The sequence below is a fragment of the Lithobates pipiens genome, unplaced genomic scaffold (genome assembly GCF_037356315.1).
Source record: "Lithobates pipiens isolate NorthernLeopardFrog02 unplaced genomic scaffold, aLitPip1_a1.2 Scaffold_30, whole genome shotgun sequence".
Classification (NCBI taxonomy): domain Eukaryota; kingdom Metazoa; phylum Chordata; class Amphibia; order Anura; family Ranidae; genus Lithobates; species Lithobates pipiens.
In genome coordinates this window covers 103,561,626-103,581,268 of record NW_027507791.1, presented here as the reverse complement: position 1 = coordinate 103,581,268, position 19,643 = coordinate 103,561,626, and the positions used below count along the sequence as shown (strand labels likewise).

Below are 19,643 nucleotides of genomic sequence, written 5' to 3'. Positions count from 1 at the left end.
GGTAGGTCACATGTGTTACAAGGGCAGGCCAAAGGGGATGGAGTCAGAGGCAGAGCCAGAGGGGGGGGGGGGGGCGGCAAAATGAGGTTTCACCTAGGGTGTCGAAAAACCTTGCAACAGCCCTGGTTACACCAAGGTCGCACTATTACCACCACTTCCTCCTAGAGCCCTTTATATCCTACCGCCCTTTTTCCATGAGGACTTTTGCTACAGGATGGTCTACAGATGCTGTGTATTGTTTTTATGGACATGCTTGCCTTATTTTGGCACCCTACTCTGTGAGTGCCCTGTATTGAATACCCTCACCAATAGTAATAGTGGAAACCAGAGGCATGGTTACCGTGACAAAGGTTCAGGTGACCATTTGCTCTACCAAAGGCCTACAGAACACCCAAACTGCTCAGAGTGACAATGCTTCCCTTGCACCGAAGCCGAACCCTGTTTTAAACCCTCACCTTGTAAACCAATCCATTGAGTTTAAAATGGGAATGAAAGGCAAAACATTTGTGTATAGAAGGGAATTTTTATTTATAATGTTTAGAAGTGATCACATAACCTCAGTTCTCAGCTGCAAAGGAGTTAAGGGAGGAGAAACAGTAGAATGCTAAACTTCCCAGTGAATGGCTGTGCAGGGGGGGGCAGCGTTTCAGGACAAGTGTGATCATTGGCGGAGAGCAGGCTAGAAAACTGAGCACACTGTGTTCTCATGCATAGTGTGGTTAGTTTTTAATAGGAAAGCAGAGGGACTGGCATAATTACCAGGTATTTTACACAAAGGAAGCAATACAAAAAGAACAAGATGCTATTAAAATACAAGAATATGGTACAACAGGCACATATCAGGAATATGAAACGTTGGGTTTACATATTCTTTAACACCAATTTTCTGCACCCAATTTTAGCAGTATCTCATGCATGCAGCAAGCAACACACCTGACCAAAGCAGATTTTTCTGCCAGCATGTCCCTTTTTCAAACAACTAATGGCGTTTATACTACTGTCACAACAGTGCCAAGCTCCTTCAGCTGTCTTTGCCACAGCCAGAAAGTGAAATGCTTCCCCTAGAGGTTGCAGACATTGAAGGAAATTAGGAAGACCTAAAGCCAGTGTCGGAGGAGTTCACAGAACATTTCTCACTCCCAGCCTCTCATACACCTGATGTTAAAGCTTCACACAACATGCCAGTGTAGATATGCTCACTTCTGCTGTGTCCAAAATCCTGGATGGAATCCTAGATTGAATTTTTAAGGTGCCAAAAAGTTCTAAAGAATAGAAGCATTATATTACCAAAAGTATTGATGCCTTTACACGCATATGAACTTTAATGGCATCCCAGTCATAGTCCATAGGGTTCTATATTGAGTTGGCCCACCCTTTGCCGCTATAACAGCTTCAACTCTTTTGGGAAGGCTGTCCACAAGGTTTAGGAGTGTGTCTATGGAAATATATGACCATTCTTCAAGAAGCACATTTGTGAAGTCAGGCACTGATGTTGAAGAGAAGGCCAACTCAATATTGTACCCTATGGACTAAGACTGGAATGCCATTAAAGTTCATGTAAAGGCAGGTGTCCCAATACTTTTGGTAATATAGTGTATGGCAACATAGCGGTGTTAAAAGCCTAACATAATCCCCAAATACATTATCCAACTCATAACAAAATGCAGTAATATGGAACAGAACACTTCTCTCCCCCCGAACATCATATATTAGAAAACTCTGATAGTAACATAGCATGTCCTGGTATCGCCCATACTTAAAGCGGAGTTCCACCCGCCCCTCAAAAATTTTAAGTCAGCAGCTACACATACTGTAGCTGCTGACTTTTAACATTGGGACACTTGCCTGTCCTGGAGTCCAGCGATTTTGGCACCACAGCTGATATTTACCTAGATTGGTCGGGTGCTGCCGCCGCCATTGTGGGTAAGGGAACCCGGCAGTGTAGCCTTTTCGGCTTCACGGCCAGGTCCCTACTGCACATACACAAATCTAAAGACTGGTGCATTCTTTTTAACCACTTCAATACAGGGCACTTTCGCCCCCTTCCTTCCCAGCCCAATTTTCAGCTTTCATCGCTCTAGCGCTTTCAGTGACAATTGCACGGTCATGCTACACTGTACCCAAATGAAATTTTTATCATTTTGTTCGCACAAATAGAGCTTTATTTTGGTGGTATTTATTCACGACTCCGGTTTTTTATTTTTTGCGATATAAGCGCAAAAAAGCGGAAATTTGGAAAAAAAACAATATTTTATTTTTTCTTTTTTAAAAGAAATCCAATAAAATCAAATTTTGTCATAAATTTAACCACTTGAGGACCGCCGTATTGCCATTGTACGTCAGCACAATGGCACAGGCAGGCACAATCACGTACATCTACGTGATTGCCTTCCAGCGGGTGGGGGGTCCGATCGGACCCCCTCCCGCTGTTTACGGCGGTCCGATTCGGTCCAGGAGCGCTCCGTAATGAGGGGATGGCCGTTGGTTTTCGGCCACCCCCTCTGGATCGCTCCTGGCCAATGAGAAGCTTCCTCCCCTGTGTATTGTTTACACAGGAAGGAGGAAGTGATGTCATTCTCCTCGGGGCGGTCTTTTTGACCGGACTACGAGGAGAAGAGTAAAAGTAAGTGTGCACCAACACTACACTGACATGTAGGTACACACAGGCACACAAACCCCCCCCCGATCCCCCCCCCGATCGCCCCCCCTCCCCCCCCAGTCACAGTGTCACTGATTGCATTGATCATTTCTTTACTGATCAATGCATTCAGTGTCAGTTGTGACAGTAAAAACTGTCAGGACAGTTAGTGTTAGGTCCAGGGTAGCCCCCTATCACCCCCCAATAAAGATTTAACCCCCTGATTGCCCCTAGAGTTAACCCTTTCACCCCCTTTTGCCAGTGTCACTAAGCGATCATTTTTCTGATCGCTGCATGTGTCGCTAGTGTCGCTAGGTAGCTAGTTATTTTTTTAGGTTCACCGCCAGGTTTTTATATCGCTAGGTACCCCGATATACTACCCAATAATGTTTTTAACCCCCTGATTGCCGCTAGTTAACCCTTTCACCCCCTTTTGCCAGTGTCACTAAGCGATCGTTTTTCTGATCGCTGCATTAGTGTCGCTACAGTCGCTAGGTAGCTAGTTATTTTTTTAGGTTCACCGCCAGGTTTTTATATCGCTAGGTACCCCGATATACTACCCAATAATGTTTTTAACCCCCTGATTGCCGCTAGTTAACCCTTTCACCCCCTTTTGCCAGTGTCACTAAGCGATCGTTTTTCTGATCGCTGCATTAGTGTCGCTACAGTCGCTAGGTAGCTAGTTATTTTTTTAGGTTCACCGCCAGGTTTTTATAGCGCTAGGTACCCCGATATACTACCCAATAATGTTTTTAACCCCCTGATTGCCGCTAGTTAACCCTTTCACCCCCTTTTGCCAGTGTCACTAAGCGATCATTTTTCTGATCGCTGCATGTGTCGCTAGGTAGCTAGTTATTTTTTTAGGTTCACCGCCAGGTTTTTATATCGCTAGGTACCCCGATATACTACCCAATAATGGTTTTAACCCCCTGATTGCCGCTAGTTAACCCTTTCACCCCCTTTTGCCAGTGTCACTAAGCGATCGTTTTTCTGATCGCTGCATTAGTGTCGCTACAGTCGCTAGGTAGCTAGTTATTTTTTTAGGTTCACCGCCAGGTTTTTATAGCGCTAGGTACCCCGATATACTACCCAATAATGTTTTTAACCCCCTGATTGCCGCTAGTTAACCCTTTCACCCCCTTTTGCCAGTGTCACTAAGCGATCATTTTTCTGATCGCTGCATGTGTCGCTAGGTAGCTAGTTATTTTTTTAGGTTCACCGCCAGGTTTTTATATCGCTAGGTACCCCGATATACTACCCAATAATGGTTTTAACCCCCTGATTGCCGCTAGTTAACCCTTTCACCCCCTTTTGCCAGTGTCACTAAGCGATCGTTTTTCTGATCGCTGCATTAGTGTCGCTACAGTCGCTAGGTAGCTAGTTATTTTTTTAGGTTCACCGCCAGGTTTTTATAGCGCTAGGTACCCCGATATACTACCCAATAATGGTTTTAACCCCCTGATTTCCGCTAGTTAACCCTTTCACCCCCTTTTGCCAGTGTCACTAAGCGATAATTTTTCTGAACGCTGCATCAGTGTCGCTAGTGTCGCTAGGTAGCTAGTTATTTTTTTAGGTTCACCGCCAGGTTTTTATAGCGCTAGGTACCCCGATATACTACCCAATAATGGTTTTAACCCCCTGATTGCTGCTAGTTAACCCTTTCACCCCCTTTCACCAGCGATCACAGTATAAGTGTCACTGGTGACGCTGGTTAGCCAGTTAGTTATTTAGGTTCCCCGTCAGGTTTTTATATAGCGCCAGGGACCCCCATATACTACCTAATAAAAATTTGAACCCCCTGATTGCCCCTAGTTAACCCTTTCACCACTGATCACCGTATAAGTGTTACGGGTGACTCTGGTTAGTTTGTTTTTTATAGCATTTTATATTCAAATCCGGAAGGCAGTGCTTGGTTTTCGGGGTCCCGTACGTGGCTAGGCTCCCAAAAAGTCCCCCACATGTGGTATCCCCGTACTCGGGAGAAGCAGCAGAATTTATTTTGGGGTGTAATTTGACTTCTGCCCATAGCATGTGTGAGCAATATATCATTTAGTGACAACTTTGTGCAAAAAAAAAAAAAAGTTTGTAATATTCCCGCAACTTTTGGCAAAATATAAAATATTCCATGGACTCAACATGCCTCTCAGTAAATAGCTTGGGGTGTCTACTTTCCAAAATGGGGTCATTTGGGGGGGTTTTGTGCTATTTTGGCATTTTATGGCCTTCGAAACTGTGATAGGTAGTGAGGAGTTAAATCAAAAATTTGCACCCTTAGAAATCCTGAAGGTGGTGATTGGTTTTCGGGGTGCCGTGCGCGACTAGACTCCCAAAAAGTCCCACACATGTGGTATCCCCGTACTCGGGAGAAGCAGCAGAATGTATTTTGGGGTGTCATTTCACATATGCCCATAGCATGTGTGAGCAATATATCATTTAGTGACAACTTGGTGCAAAAAAAAAAAAGTTTGTAATATTCCCGCAACTTGTGGCAAAATATAAAATATTCCATGGACTCAACATGCCTCTCAGTAAATAGCTTGGGGTGTCTACTTTCCAAAATGGGGTCATTTTGGGGGGTTTTGTGCTATTTTGGCATTTTATGGCCTTCGAAACTGTGATAGGTAGTGAGGAGTTAAATCAAAAATTTGCACCCTTAGAAATCCTGAAGGTGGTGATTGGTTTTCGGGGTGCCGTGCGCGACTAGACTCCCAAAAAGTCCCACACACGTGGTATTGCCATACTCGGGAGAAGTAGCGGAATATATTTTGGGGTGCAATTCCACATATAACCATGGCATGTGTGAGCAATATATCATTTAGTGACAACTTTTTGTAAAAAAAATTTTTTTTTTTTTTTTTTGTCATTATTCAATCCCTTAGGACAAAAAAAATAAATATTCAATGGGCTCAACATACCCATCAGCAATTTCCTTGGGGTGTCTACTTTCCAAAATGGGGTCATTTGGGGGGGATTTGTACTGCCCTGCCATTTTAGCACCTCAAGAAATGAGATCGGCAGTCATAAATTAAAAGCTGTGTAAATTCCAGAAAATGTACTCTAGTTTGTAGACGCTATAACTTTTGCGCAAACCAAAAAATATACGCTTATTGACATTTTTTTTTACTAAAGACATGTGGCTGAATAAATTTTGCCCTCAATGTATGACTAAAATTTAGTTTATTCGATTTTTCTTATAACAAAAAGAAGAAAATATCTTTTTTTTTCAAAATTTTCGCTCTTTTTCCATTTCTATCGCAAAAAAAAAAAATCGCAGAGGCAATCAAATACCATCAAAAGAAAGCTCTATTTGTGGGAAGAAAAGGACGCAAATTTCGTTTGGGTGCAATATTGCATGACCGCGCAATTACCAGTTAAAGCAGCGCAGTGCGAAATTGCAAAAAGACCTCTGGTCCTTAAGGTGTTTATTGGTCCGGAGCTGAAGTGGTTAAGATAAAATGTATTCTGCTACATGTTTTTGGTAAAAAAAATTCCGTTAAGTGTATAATAATTTGTTTGTGTGATCACGGACATATGTACGCAAATGGTCATGTACATATGTGTGCAGGTGATCACGTAGATATGTGTGCAGATAATCATTGGGACGTGTGATTTTAGGGGGACATGTTTTTATTATTAGGGACATGTGTTTTTATTATTTGGGGACATGTATGTTTTGGGGAAATGTGTGTTTTGGGGACATGTGGGGACATTGTGTTTATACTGTGTGGTGTGTTGTGTGTTTACACTAGACTGGTGATCAGTGAGTAAAAAGCTGTAAAAAACAGCTCATACTCACTGATCATCAGCCAGGTGCAGCGATCTGCTCTCCTCTCCTCAGCGATGACTTCTGTGTGAGGAGAGGAGGAGCCGATTGCCTAGCAACCGGTTGTTTACATCACATGACGGCCGTGATTGGACACGGCCGTCATGTGATCAGGAGGGCCAATCACAGAGCCCTCCTGCCGATCTGAGATGCGCCGTGTCCGGGTGACACGAGCACATCGGGATCGCGCCGCTGCATTCCCGCTCCTTCTGAAGGACGTTCCTGAACGTCCTATCAGAAGCAGACGACTCCCACCCGGCCGTATATATGCATTGGCCGGGTGGGAAGTGGTTAAGAACATTTTAAGCTGTTTACCCTGCTGGGATTGTAGATCTGGAGAACTATTCAGTCCACTAGTGTATTATAACACTTTTCTTAGGTTATGTTTCCCTTTTCATCCTAATGCATGATACAGGTTGTGTAAAAATGAGCTAAAAAATGTACCTCTGGTGGTCAAGGTATACTCTGTAAATCACTGTCAGATGGTTATTTCTGATGATTATGTTCCCTGTCTGGCTCAATCCTCAAACTATTTTTGTAACAGAAAAGAGTGTGAATGGAAAAGTCAATAAGCAATCCTAGCAATTTATTTTACTTGTCGATTTTGCTTGTAATGGTACTCATGGGGCTAATTAAGGTCACATGTGTCACAAGCTATTGAATTTCTCTGTGTTCACTGAACAGCCTATTTGTGTTTGCATGTAGTGAGCTGGATTACTATGATTCTCCGAGCGTGAATGCCAGGTGCCAAAGAATCTGTGACCAGTGGGATAATCTTGGCGTTCTCACCCAGAAACGAAGAGAGGCTTTGGAGGTATGACTTCTCTACTAATACGTGTTGGGCTAACTTCTGCGAAATACTATACCACTTTTAATTTTTTTATTAATAATCGTAAATTTTCTCATTGCAGTATTGTCCTTAATGAGGGGAAGCCAGCCTTACTGTAGATTGTAATATATTAAATGTTAAAAGTATAGAGCCCCTATCAGGTTTTATTGAAGCCAGCTATCAAACTATCATGTTTCATAAATTTTAAATTGAGATGAACAGTTGGGTATGCCAGACTTGATTACATTGTAAAACTCCAGATTTCATCTTTGCCTAAACTTGGTTAAAAATAATCTCATAGCTACATCAACAAAAACAGTCCAGTGTCCAGATAGGTGAAAGGTGCTTCCCCAACCCTGCAGAGCCATTTAATGCCATCTAGGAAGTGGGCTCCATATATGCGTTCCAGTGTTCTATTGCATACTCCCAGCACTTTTGACACATTTTTGAAACCATTGACAATTATACAGTGATCAATACTATAAAAATGCACTGATTGCTGTGTAAATATCACTGGCAGGGAAGGGGTTAACACTAGGGGGCAACTGTGTTCTAACCGCTGGGGGAGGGGACGGGACTGACTATAGGAGATGACAGATCATGGTTCCTAGCTATTAGGAACTCACGATCTACCCCTCTCCTCCTCACAAAACAAGGATTTGTGTGTTTACACACACGTCCCTGTTCTTCCTCTCGTGCCCATGATTGCACGCGGCCAGCAGTCATTGCGACTGCCGGCCATGAGCATCGGCACCCCAGCAATGCAGCGGGCGTATGCTGCTATCCCTCTTAAAGGAGCTGACGTACAGCTATAACGGTTTGCGGGATCATCAGCGCCTAGAGGCGATTCAGTTCGCATTGTGCGCTATACAAGTATTTCATTCATTCATTCATTCATCAATCATGCCGCCTTGCCACAGTATAATGACGGCAGCTCGTTGGCAAGTGGTTAAACCTCATTTGTCATGTAGTTGCCCACCCTATTCATTTGTTCAGATCTTTTTGCAAGGTTTCCACATCCTGCGGAGAAGTTATTTCCCTGCTTAGCTTAATATCCGCAAATACAGAGATTGAACTGTTTACCTCATCCTCCAGGTCATTTATGAACAAATTTAAATTGGATTGGTCCCAGCACAGAACCCTGGGGAACCCCACTACCCACCCCTGACAATTCCAAGTACTCCCATCTATCAGCACCCTCTGAACTCGCCCTTGTAGCCAGTTTTCAATTAGTGTACTCACCCTATGGTCCATGCCAACAGACATTCTTTTGTACAGTAAACGTTATTGGAGAACTGTGTCAAATGCTTTCGCAAAATCCAGATACACCACGTCTATGGGCCTTCCTTTATCTAGATGGCAACTCACCTCCTCATAGAAGGTTAATAGATTGGTTTGGCAAGAACGATTCTTCATGAATCCATGCTGATTACTGCTAATGATACTGTTCTCGTTACTAAAATCATGTATATAGTCCCTTATCATCCCCTCCAAGAGCTTGCATACTATTGATGTTAGGCTAACTGGTCTGTAATTCCCAGGGATTTATTTTGGGTCAGTTTTAAATATTGGTGCTACATTGGCTTATCTCCAATTAGCTGGCACCATTACAGTCAGTAGACTGTCAGTAAAAATTAGGAACTTTGGTCTGGCAATTACTTGACTGATTTCCCCAAGTACCCTCGGGTGCAAGCCATCTAGTCCCAATTAGTGTCAGTGTTATGGTCACTGTGTTTTAGGAAAGAAAAAAAAAACATTTTATATTTACGCTCAGTGCAAGTGTTAGTGTGGAGTTTTTAGGTAGGACAAAAAAAATTAAATTGCACACTTGTTTCTTGTCCCTACTACGGGTACAAAGAACAAATAATGCACACATGTGGTATCACTTTGATCGCCAGGGGTAGGATAATGTATTTTTTGGGGGTATTTTGGTGGTGGGTCATGGAAATGGCATAAAAATGTAAAGCTACTTTTTTTTTTTTTTTACTATTTTGGGCCACCTTTTAGACTAAAAAATAAATAATAATAAAAAAAAAAAACAGGAAATATCCATTACCATTTACCACCAAACGAAAGCCCAATTGGTCCTGGAAAAAAAAAAAAGATATAATTAACCTGGATACACTGAATAGTTGTAATGATATAAACCGTTATACTAACACATGCCAAAGTTGCAAAACTGGGTTTGGACATTAAGGTTTGTTTTGACCCTGGTCCTGAAGGGGTTAAATCCCATTACACTCTTAATGACCAAATGAACATTCAGTTTAAATCAAATTAAACATACATTCCAGGTGCATAAAGACAAAAATGGCGCAGCTTCTTGCAGTTTGCGTTCTGATAGAGAGAAGCATTGGCATTGTTGATCACAGTGCTTTAAGTCAGACTCATCTGGGGACATGTTAGACCTCTGCAAAGCTTTTGCTCCCTGCTGATTAGAGAGCGCTAGTGCTAACTCAGCAGCAGGCATGTCAGGCCTCTGCAAAGAGACCGCTTCTTCCGCACATAAAGTAATGGTCCTTCTCTGTAGTATGCTGGATGAGGACTTGCCATAATGGCTTTCTAAAGTGCAAGAACTATAAGAATTTGCATGCCTTTTTTATTTTTGAACATTTGAAAATATTTAGGTACATTTTCCCTTTCAACAAGTGCCCGTTAGAGCTCGTTCACACTGGGGTAGTAGTGGTAAAGCGGAGCTTTACCGCTGTTATAGCGGCACTTTGGCAAGGTGCTTTTACCCCCTAGAAGGGGTAAAAAAGTGTTAAAAGTGCCGTGTAGCGCTGCCGAAGCACTTTGCAGGTGCTTTGGCAGCGCTGCCCATGCATTCCAATGGGCAAGGAGGTTGGAGGAGCGGTGTATACACTTCTCGCAAACCACCCCAAACATGCTGCTGGCAGGACTTTTTCTAGCGTCCTGCAAGCGCACCACCCCAGTGTGAAAGCACTCGCAAATCTTAGGCGTTTTACAGGGGCTATTTTTAGCGCTAAAGCGCCTGAAAACTGCCCCGGTGTGAAAGGGGTCTAAATGTAACCCCGACAGAAGTAGTTTGCTGTCACGTGCCTAGACACCTAAAAGAAAAAGGTGAATAAATCTATAAAACTATCCAACAAGGTATTTCAAAAGCTGTAACAATACACATGAATATAACATAATAAAATATGTATTTTCTTTCAGTAACTGTCTTTTGAATTTGTCTAATGTAAAGCAAGAATTTCAGAATTCAGTCTGTTTAGTAAATATCCCTGCTTAGTTTTGCTTATATGAAAGTAAAGCTAAAATACACACTGGCCTAGATGAAAGCGTTTGGCCATTTTCCAGGTCCCAGTACATTCATACTTTTATTAGATGCTCTGTATAACATGTTCACATCCAGGTGCTGTATATATTAGAGCAGGGGTGTCCAAACTTTTTTCAAAGAGGGCCAGATTCGATGAAGTGAACATGTGTGAGGGCCGACCATTTTGCCTGACATTCTTTGAACCATTAAAATTCGGTCATTCGAGCACTCATACCTGGCCCAACAAAAATTCTCGTGCCTTTGTCGCGCTCGTTTGCCTGACACACAGACGAATGCTCTGTTATTTGGGGGTACTGTTAAGTCTTAATGGTACCCCACACATTGGAAACATGGGGTGCTTTTGGTGCAGCGCAATTAAAAAAAAAAAAAAAAAGCTCTGGGACTTCTTTCCCTGCATTTTTGTGGGTATGGAAGCCCATTGAAATGCATGGGCTGCCCTACACACAGCATGCAGCCATGCAGATGTGAACCAAGGGCTTATTGGAGGGGCAGTAAAACTACATGGTTAAGCTGTTTTTACCACCCCCAACTTCTCCCCCTTTAGCTGCAGAGGGAGCAGCTGGGGGTGTACACATGCTGTGGCTGCAGCTGGAGGTATGCTCAGGGTGAATGGGCCTGCACTGCAACTACCCCGCAACTGTGTAGACTGCACAGTTGCGGTATAGTGATGCTACATTTACGGGCTTAAAACAGGTGGTGAGGAGGCAACATAATGCCTCTTTACCACCTTTCAAATGCCTCTGAAAAGCGATCTGTATATGGATTGCTTTTCAGAGGAGCAGCAATCCTGGCTGCTATCACACACACAAGCACCACAAAAGCAGTTCTGATGGTACAAGAATGGGGGGGGGGGGGGGTCTGGATTAAAAGTAACACACATGCATACACATACACACAGACATACACACATACAGACACATGCATACACATACAGACACATGCATATACTTACATACATACAGACACATGCACACACACACACACACACACATACATACAGACATACACGCACATACAGACATACACACACACACACACACACACACACACACACACACACACACACACACACACACACACACACACACACACACACATGCACACACATGCACACACACACACACACACACACACATACATGCACACAGATACATACAGACACACATGCTGCACACACATACAAACACACATACATGCACACACATACAGACAGACATACACGCACATACATACAGACAGACATGGACACACACACACATGCAATCATACATGCACAGACACACACACACATGCACATACAGACACACATACACACACACACACACACATACATACATACATACATACATACAGACAGACATGCACACACACACACACATATAGACACACATGCACACACATACATACAGACATGCACACACACATACATACAGACACACATACATACAGACACACATACATACAGACACACATACATACAGACACACATACATACAGACACACATACATACAGACACACATACATACAGACACACATACATACAGACACACATACATACAGACACACATACATACAGACACACATACATACAGACACACATACATACAGACACACATACATACAGACACACATACATACAGACACACATACATACAGACACACATACATACAGACACACATACATACAGACACACATACATACAGACACACATACATACAGACACACGTACACACATACATACATACATACATACATACATACATACAGACACACATGCACACACATGCATACAGACAGACATGCACACACATACATACATACATACATACATACAGACATGCACACACATACATACATACAGACATGCACACACACACACATACAGACAGACATGCATACAGACACACATGCACATACATACAGACAGACATGCACACATATACATACAGACACACATGCACACATACAGACACACATGTACACACATACATACATACAGACACACATGCGCACACACACACACACACACATACACATAAATAAAGCCTTTTGAAACGAATCTAGCTTGTAGTACAGTACCTTTCCATTCCATTTCCTCATTCAGCCGGGTACTGCACTGTAGGGGGAAGCAGAGAGCACAGCACACTCCTCTGCACTTTACTTTCACTTTTGAAGCCGACGGAGCTTCACACAGTGCCGGGGATCGGCTCATTTGACAGCCCTGATCCCGCAGCACACCAGGCGGGCCGTTCAAAACCGGACTGCGGGCCGCGATTGGCCCGCGGGCCGGACTTTGGACATGCCTGTATTAGAGAGATTGTTCCATAGAGGTATAATTTGACACAATGAAGCCAGCAGCACATGAGGAAAACTGAATTTTCTGAAGAACATTTATATCGGTCTTCTTTCACTATCAAATTCTAGTGACTGGGGAAAATCTGCTGACGTGTATGTGAAAGTAATGTAGGTATGTAAACTGTTCATAGGTAAAATGTTCCATATACATTCTCATAGATGGGAGAGAATAAAGTGCATCTCTGGACAATTAAAAACAAAAATACATACAGTGAGGGAAAAAAGGTTCTTAATTGTACATCACGGGACACGGAGCCATAGTAATTACTACATGGGTTATAGGCCACCTTCAGGTAATGGACACTGGCACACCCTAAGACAGAAAGTCCACTCTGTATATAACCCCTCCCACTACTGGGAGCGCCTTTCGGCAGTGTCTAAGGTGTTGGTTACGAGTAAAGATGTGCTGTTGTGAGCTCCACTGGAGCAATCCTTGCTGGGGCTAGCTATGCAGCCGGATCCATTCAAAGTGTCTTCAGGCCGAATTGAATGGTACCCTGGCCTCGTGTTGGAAGAAACGAGGTTTAGCCCGTACCGCTTCTCTATTTAGAGGGCTTCGACTCCGGGATCCAGTGCTTTGTTTTTTTTCAGCCATAGATCTTCTTGACAGGGTCTTTTATGGGTCCAGGAGTGTGGATCCCCCAATAAAAAGGGGCCCGGTTCCTGAAGGTTTTTAAAACCAAGCCCACCCACCGTCAGGAGTGAAGATTGAGTCTGTTGGATTTACCACAGAGATGTGGAGATTCTAAGGAATTTTTAACTTTCTTATGAATTGTCTCCTTTAAAAAGTAAATGTTGTCAAGCCTAAAAGTCACCACTGGGGGCTGTATAGAGCACGTACGTTTATCATGCTTTCTTCAAAGATCACACTGTGTCAGCAGAAGCTGCAGATTCCCTCTGCCTAGCAGCCCAGGCCTCCAGTAAGATTGGGGGGGATTTTCTTGCAAAAAAACACCCCCACCACCTGGACAAGCTCTCTTTCTCTCCCTGGATAGGGGGAAGCCAGAACGATTGGCGATGCCGCTCCGTTTTTCACTGCCCCTCCACGGTGGTTTGTTATCAGGTCTCCTCCTCATCATTTCCACACACACACACACACACACACACACACACCCACCAATCCCGTCAGATCGGGGCCCCGCGCCCACATGGGAAAGATGCTCTTTTGAAAAGAGGGGGGTGCGATGGGATGGAGGGGGTGGGGCTTAGCGCGACGTTTGTGTGCGGCAACGTCCAGCGCGGGATTATGTTTTAAAAGCTCAATTTTTGCTGGCTGCAGCTGTCGGAGGGATACGAGCAAAAAGGGGTATCTAAGAGGTTTGGTGACGCAGGCATTCCTTTGGTACATTTAATAAAGCGCCAGGCTGAGCACTAATAGCAGCGGCAGTTGCTGGACTATTTGCTCAAGCAGTGGATGCAATTTCTTTTGGTAGTACCTTTACATTTATGCATCTTGCTATGGTCAGAAGGGGGGGTAGAAACGCCCCAAAAAAAGGCTCAAGAGAGACTCCTTCAAGCTCAAAGCCTAAACTCATCTCTATAGTGGCATCCTCCCCTGAGAGATCTGAGTTGGCTGGTCAGAGTGAGCCATCAGGGCCATCAGGTGTTGCAACGGTTTCTAACACTGCAGCCCCTGCCTGTTAATGAAGATAAGTCAACCATATTAGGATTGGAGCAGAGGTTAGTGGCTTTATTCACATCGCAGAGTGGGACTAAGCGGGTCCCCTTCCATTACCCAGGACCCTTAAACTGAGGAACCGGGGGCGGAAGATGATGAATTTTTCTCAGGGGACCAGGAAGAGGCCGATGACTCTTCTTCTTCTTAGGGGTCAAATTTGGAAGGATCAGCTTCACAATCCGATTGTTGGTACAATCTCTTACTGAATTGGTCCACTCCACATTTATGCTACCCTTAACTGAGTCGGTTGGTAAACCTACTTCTTTGGGTTCGCTAAAGCCTCCTCAAGCTGTGCATGCCTTTCCTATTTATTCATTGCTGTATTCTGTAATCTGAGTGGGATCATCCAGATAAGCATTTTTATCCTCCTAAAAAGTTTTCAACACTTTATCCTATGGATGAAAAGTTTATTAAAAAATGGGAGATACCAGCAATTGACGCTGCTATAGCCTATGTGAATAAAAGTTTGACTTCTCCGGTAGACCATTCTCAAATGCTTAGGGATCCAACTGATAGAAAGTTGGAATTCCTATTAAAGAACACTTTTTCTCTGGCAGGTTCAGTAACTCACAATTGGTGTATGTCAATCCTTGAGAGACCAGTTTAAACAGGTGCTCAAGGTTATTCCTGATTAGCAGGCCCAAGATTTGGCCAAGCTACCAGGGGCGTTATGTTTTGCAATATGCGCTCTGAGAGATTCTATTCTCCAGGCCCCATGCCTTACGCTTGGGCTGGTGCATATGCGTAGAATACTATGGTTGAAAAATTGGTCAGCCGAAGAGCCATGCAAAAAGCTCCTGGCTAGTTTTCCTTTTCGCGGTTAACAGCTATTTGGAGATGATCTGGATAAGTACATCCAAAGAATTTCTAATGGCAAAAGTACCCTTTTGCCAATAAGGAAAAGGCGTAAGCTTCTTTCATTCAAGCGAGCCTCTTCTCTAGTGCCAGGAGCATCAGCCTCCAGGCAGTCACGACAACCTTCACCGTCAAATTCAAGAGGTAAACCTCAGGGTCAACCCCAGGGACAAAAGTCCTGGGGAAGGAAACCTACAAAACAAAATACTAAAGCCTCCTTATGAAGGGGAGCCCCCGCTCACTCGAGTGGGGGGGGGGGGAGACTTCTGCAGTTCTCAATGGTCTGGCAGGAAGAGTGTCAAGACAAATGGGTGGCTTCCTCAATAAATCTAGGGTACAAACTAGAGTTCAGAGAGACCCCATCTCCTCGTTTTCTCAGATCAAACGTTCACAGGGATCCAGAGAAAAGTCTTTCAAGCATTAGACCATCGTTTGTCTCAAAAGGTGATATCGGTGGTCCGCATGGAAGAGCGGGGATTGGGGTTTATTTCAAACCTTTTCATGCTACCAAAACCAAATGGAGATGTCAGACCCATTCTAGATCTCAAAGATCAAAACCATTTTTGAATATCCGTTCTTTTCGCATGGAGGCAATCAGATCAATAGTCTCCATCCTACAAGGAGGAGAACTTCTGGTGTTAATCGACATCAAGGATGCATACCTCCATGTGCCGATTTTCCCCGCTCACCAGAAATATCTACAATTCGAGGTAGAAAATCTTCATTTTCAGTTTGTAGCCCTGACTTTCGGTCTAGCTACTGCACCTGTTTCCAAAGATCCTGGCCCCTCTAGCCAGATTGAGGGCCCAAGGTATAACAATTACAGCATACCTAGACGATCTGCTCTTGATAGACCAGTCGGTAGCCTGCTTAGACCAAAGTATGGTCACCACAGTCATCTACCTGTAATACCTAGGTTGGGTTCTCAACCTAGAGAAATCTTTCTTTTAAAACCATGGAGGAGATTGGAATACTTGGATCTGATCATAGATACAACTCAGAAGAGGGTATTCTTACCCCAGGCGAAGATTGGTGCCATAAGGGAGCTGATTCAGATAGTCAAGGCAAAGAAGAATCCTCCTATTCGACTTTGCCTTCCATTGTTGGGAAAGATGGTGGCTTTATTCGAGGCCGTTCCTTATGCTCATTTTTTTTCGAGACAAAACAGTATCGTTGCTGCAAAACGGTATCCAATCGGCTTGGAATAAGAAGGACCAAGCTCTAAATTTCCCCAAATTTCCAAAAATCCTTCCTACCAGTTACCTGGAAGTCGTTAAAAGATGTCAGCCTTTTCGGATTGGGGAGCAGTCCTGGAAGAGGCGACTGTCCAAGGGAAATGGTTCAGATCAAAAATGACCTTGCCCATCAATATTCTAGAGATTCGGGTAGCACGCTTGGCCCTTAGGTCCTGGACGTTCAGGTTATGGAATTGTCCTGTCAGGATCCAATCCGACAATGCCACAGCAGTAGCCTATATGATTCACTAAGGGGGCACGGGAAGTCATGCGGCCCAGAGAGAGGTGAATCATATCCTAACTTGGGCAGAAAACCATGTACCTTGCCTATCGGCAGTCTTCATTCCAGGAATAGAGAATTGGCAGCCAGTCTACTTGAGTCACCAGCCATTGTTCCTGGGAGAATGGGCTCTTCACCCCGATATCTTCCTGACACTATGTCAATGATGGGGGATTCCGGACGTAGATCTGTTTACATACAGTTTCAACAAAAAGATCAACAACTTTGTGTCAGGGACAAAAGATCCGCTAGCTTGTGGAACAGATGCCTTGGTACTCCCGTGGAATCAGTTTCCACTAATTTATGCATTCTTTCCTGGTCTGCTGCTTCCACGACTTCTTCGCAGGATCAAGCAGGAAGGGAAGTCGGTGATTCTTGTGCCCCAGCAGCTCTTGGTATGCAGAGATCATAAAGATGGCGGTAAGGGATCCATGGACCCTACCACCACATCCAGACCTTCTCTCACAAGGTCCAGTATTCCATCCTACCTTACAAATGTTAAATTTAATGGTTTGGCTATTCAGACCCACATTCTGAAGAAGCGTGGGCTGTCAGGGTCAGTGGTATCTACCTTGGTTAATGCAAGAAAATCGGCCTCCAGAATCATATATTATATTATAGAGTCTGGAAGGCATATGTCTCCTGGTGTGAATCCAGGGGTTAGCACCCCAGGAAGTATGTCATAGCTAGAATCGTTGACTTTCTGCAAATGGGGTTAGAAATGAAGCTGGCCTTGAGTACTCAAAGGCCAGGTCTCGGCCTTATTGGTATTATTTCAGTGACCACTTGCTTCGCATTCTTTGGTTCGTAGCTTTATTCAGGGGGTAATGCGGCTTAATCCTCCGTTTTAGGTCACCCCTGAACCCGTGGGACTTGAATTTAGTTCTGTCAGTGTTACAGAAACAGCCCTTTGAGCCGATATAACATATTCCCTTGGTCCTTTTGACAAGGAAACTCGTTTTTCTGGTAGCCATATCTTCTGCAAGAAGGGTATCGAAGTTGGCTGCTCTTTCTTGTAAAGAGCCATATTTAATTATTCACAAGGATAAGGTAGTATTGCATCCTCATCCTAACTTTCTACCGAAGGTAGTGTCAAGTTTTCATTTCAACCAGGATATTGTTCTACCTTTAATTTTTTCCAGAACCCGGTTCTACGGAAGATAAGTCACTACATTCTCTTGATGTGGTGAAGAACAGTCAACGTCTACTTGAAGGCGACTGCTCAGGTTTGAAAAACTGATGTTTTGTTTATATTGCCTGAAGGTCCTAAAAGAGGACAGGCAGCATCGAAATCTACTGTTTCTAAATGGATTTGACAAGTAATTATTCAAGCTTATGATTTAAAGTAGAATCTTCCAAATTTTCAAATCAAAGCGCACTCCACAAGGGCCGTTCGTACTTTGTGGGCAGTGCATCACCAGGCCTCCATGGCTCAAATCTGCAAGGCTGCAACTTGGTCTTCAATCCATACATTTACCAAATTCTATCAGGTGGATGTAAAAAGTCATGAGGATATCGCCTTCGGGCGCAGTGTGCTGCAGGCAGCAGTATAAGTCCTCTGAGAAGCCCTACTTTGCTACAAAAACTGAGGTGCTCCCAGTAGTGGGAGGGGTTATATAGGGAGTGGACTTCCTGTCTTGAGGTGTGCCAGTGTCCATCACCTGAAGGTGGCCTATAACCCACATAATTACTATGGCTTTGTGTCCCGTGATGTACTTCAGAGAAAAGGATTTTTACAGGTAAGCTGTTCTAAAAATCCTATTTGATCCCGTGCTGATTTTGTACGTTTGCCCACTGACAAAGAAAGGATCTGTCTATTTTAATTGTAGGTTTATTTTAACAGTGAGAGACAGAATAACAAAAATATCCAGAAAAACACATTTCAAAAAAGTTATAAATTGATTTGCATTTTAATGAGTGAAATAAGTATTTAACCCCTTTGCAAAACAGGATTTGGTACTTTAATTGGGCAAAACCCTTGTTGGCAAAACCCTTGTTGGCAATCAGAGGTCAGACATTTCTTGTAGTTGGCCACCAGGTTTGCACACATCTCCGAAGGGATTTTGTTCCACTCCTCTATGAAGCTCCTCTCCAAGTCATCAAAAGTTTTGAGGCTGACATTTGGTAACTCAAACTTTCAGCTCCTGCCACATATTTTCTATGGGATTAAGGTCTGAAGACTGGCTAGGCCACACCAGGACCTTAATGTGCTTCTTCTAGAGCCACACCTTTGTTACCTGGGCCATGTGCTTTGGGTCATTATCCTGCTGGAATACCCATCCATGACCCATTTTCAATGCCCTGGCTGAGGGAAGGAGGTTCTCATGCAAGATTTGATGGTACATGGCCTCGTCCATTGTCCCTTTGATGCAGTGAACTTGTCCTGTCCCCTTAGCAGAAAAACGCCCACAAAGCATAATGTTTCCACCTTCATGTTTGACGGTGGGGATGGTGTTCTTAGTTTCTTAGACAGCATTCCTCCAAACTAAGCGAGTTGAGTTGATGCCAAAGAACTCAATTTTTATCTCATGTGACCACTACACTTTCACCCAGTTCTCCTCTGTATCATTCAGATGTTCATTAGTAACCTTCAAACGGGCCTGTGTATGTAATTTCTTAAGCAGGGGGGGACCTTGCGGGTGCATGATTT

The 19,643-nt window shown here is 43.7% G+C and overlaps 1 protein-coding gene across 3 annotated transcripts in view; it reads left to right on the top strand.

The window, feature by feature from the left end:
• Positions 1-19,643, top strand: part of ACTN1 (actinin alpha 1) — a 220,814-nt gene that overhangs the window by 152,300 nt on the left and 48,871 nt on the right. For all 3 annotated transcript variants that reach the window (XM_077464719.1, XM_077464721.1, XM_077464720.1), the window contains exon 13: positions 7,167-7,275. In XM_077464719.1, the coding sequence (XP_077320845.1) occupies positions 7,167-7,275 (109 nt within the window). The remainder of the gene's footprint in view (positions 1-7,166; positions 7,276-19,643) is intronic.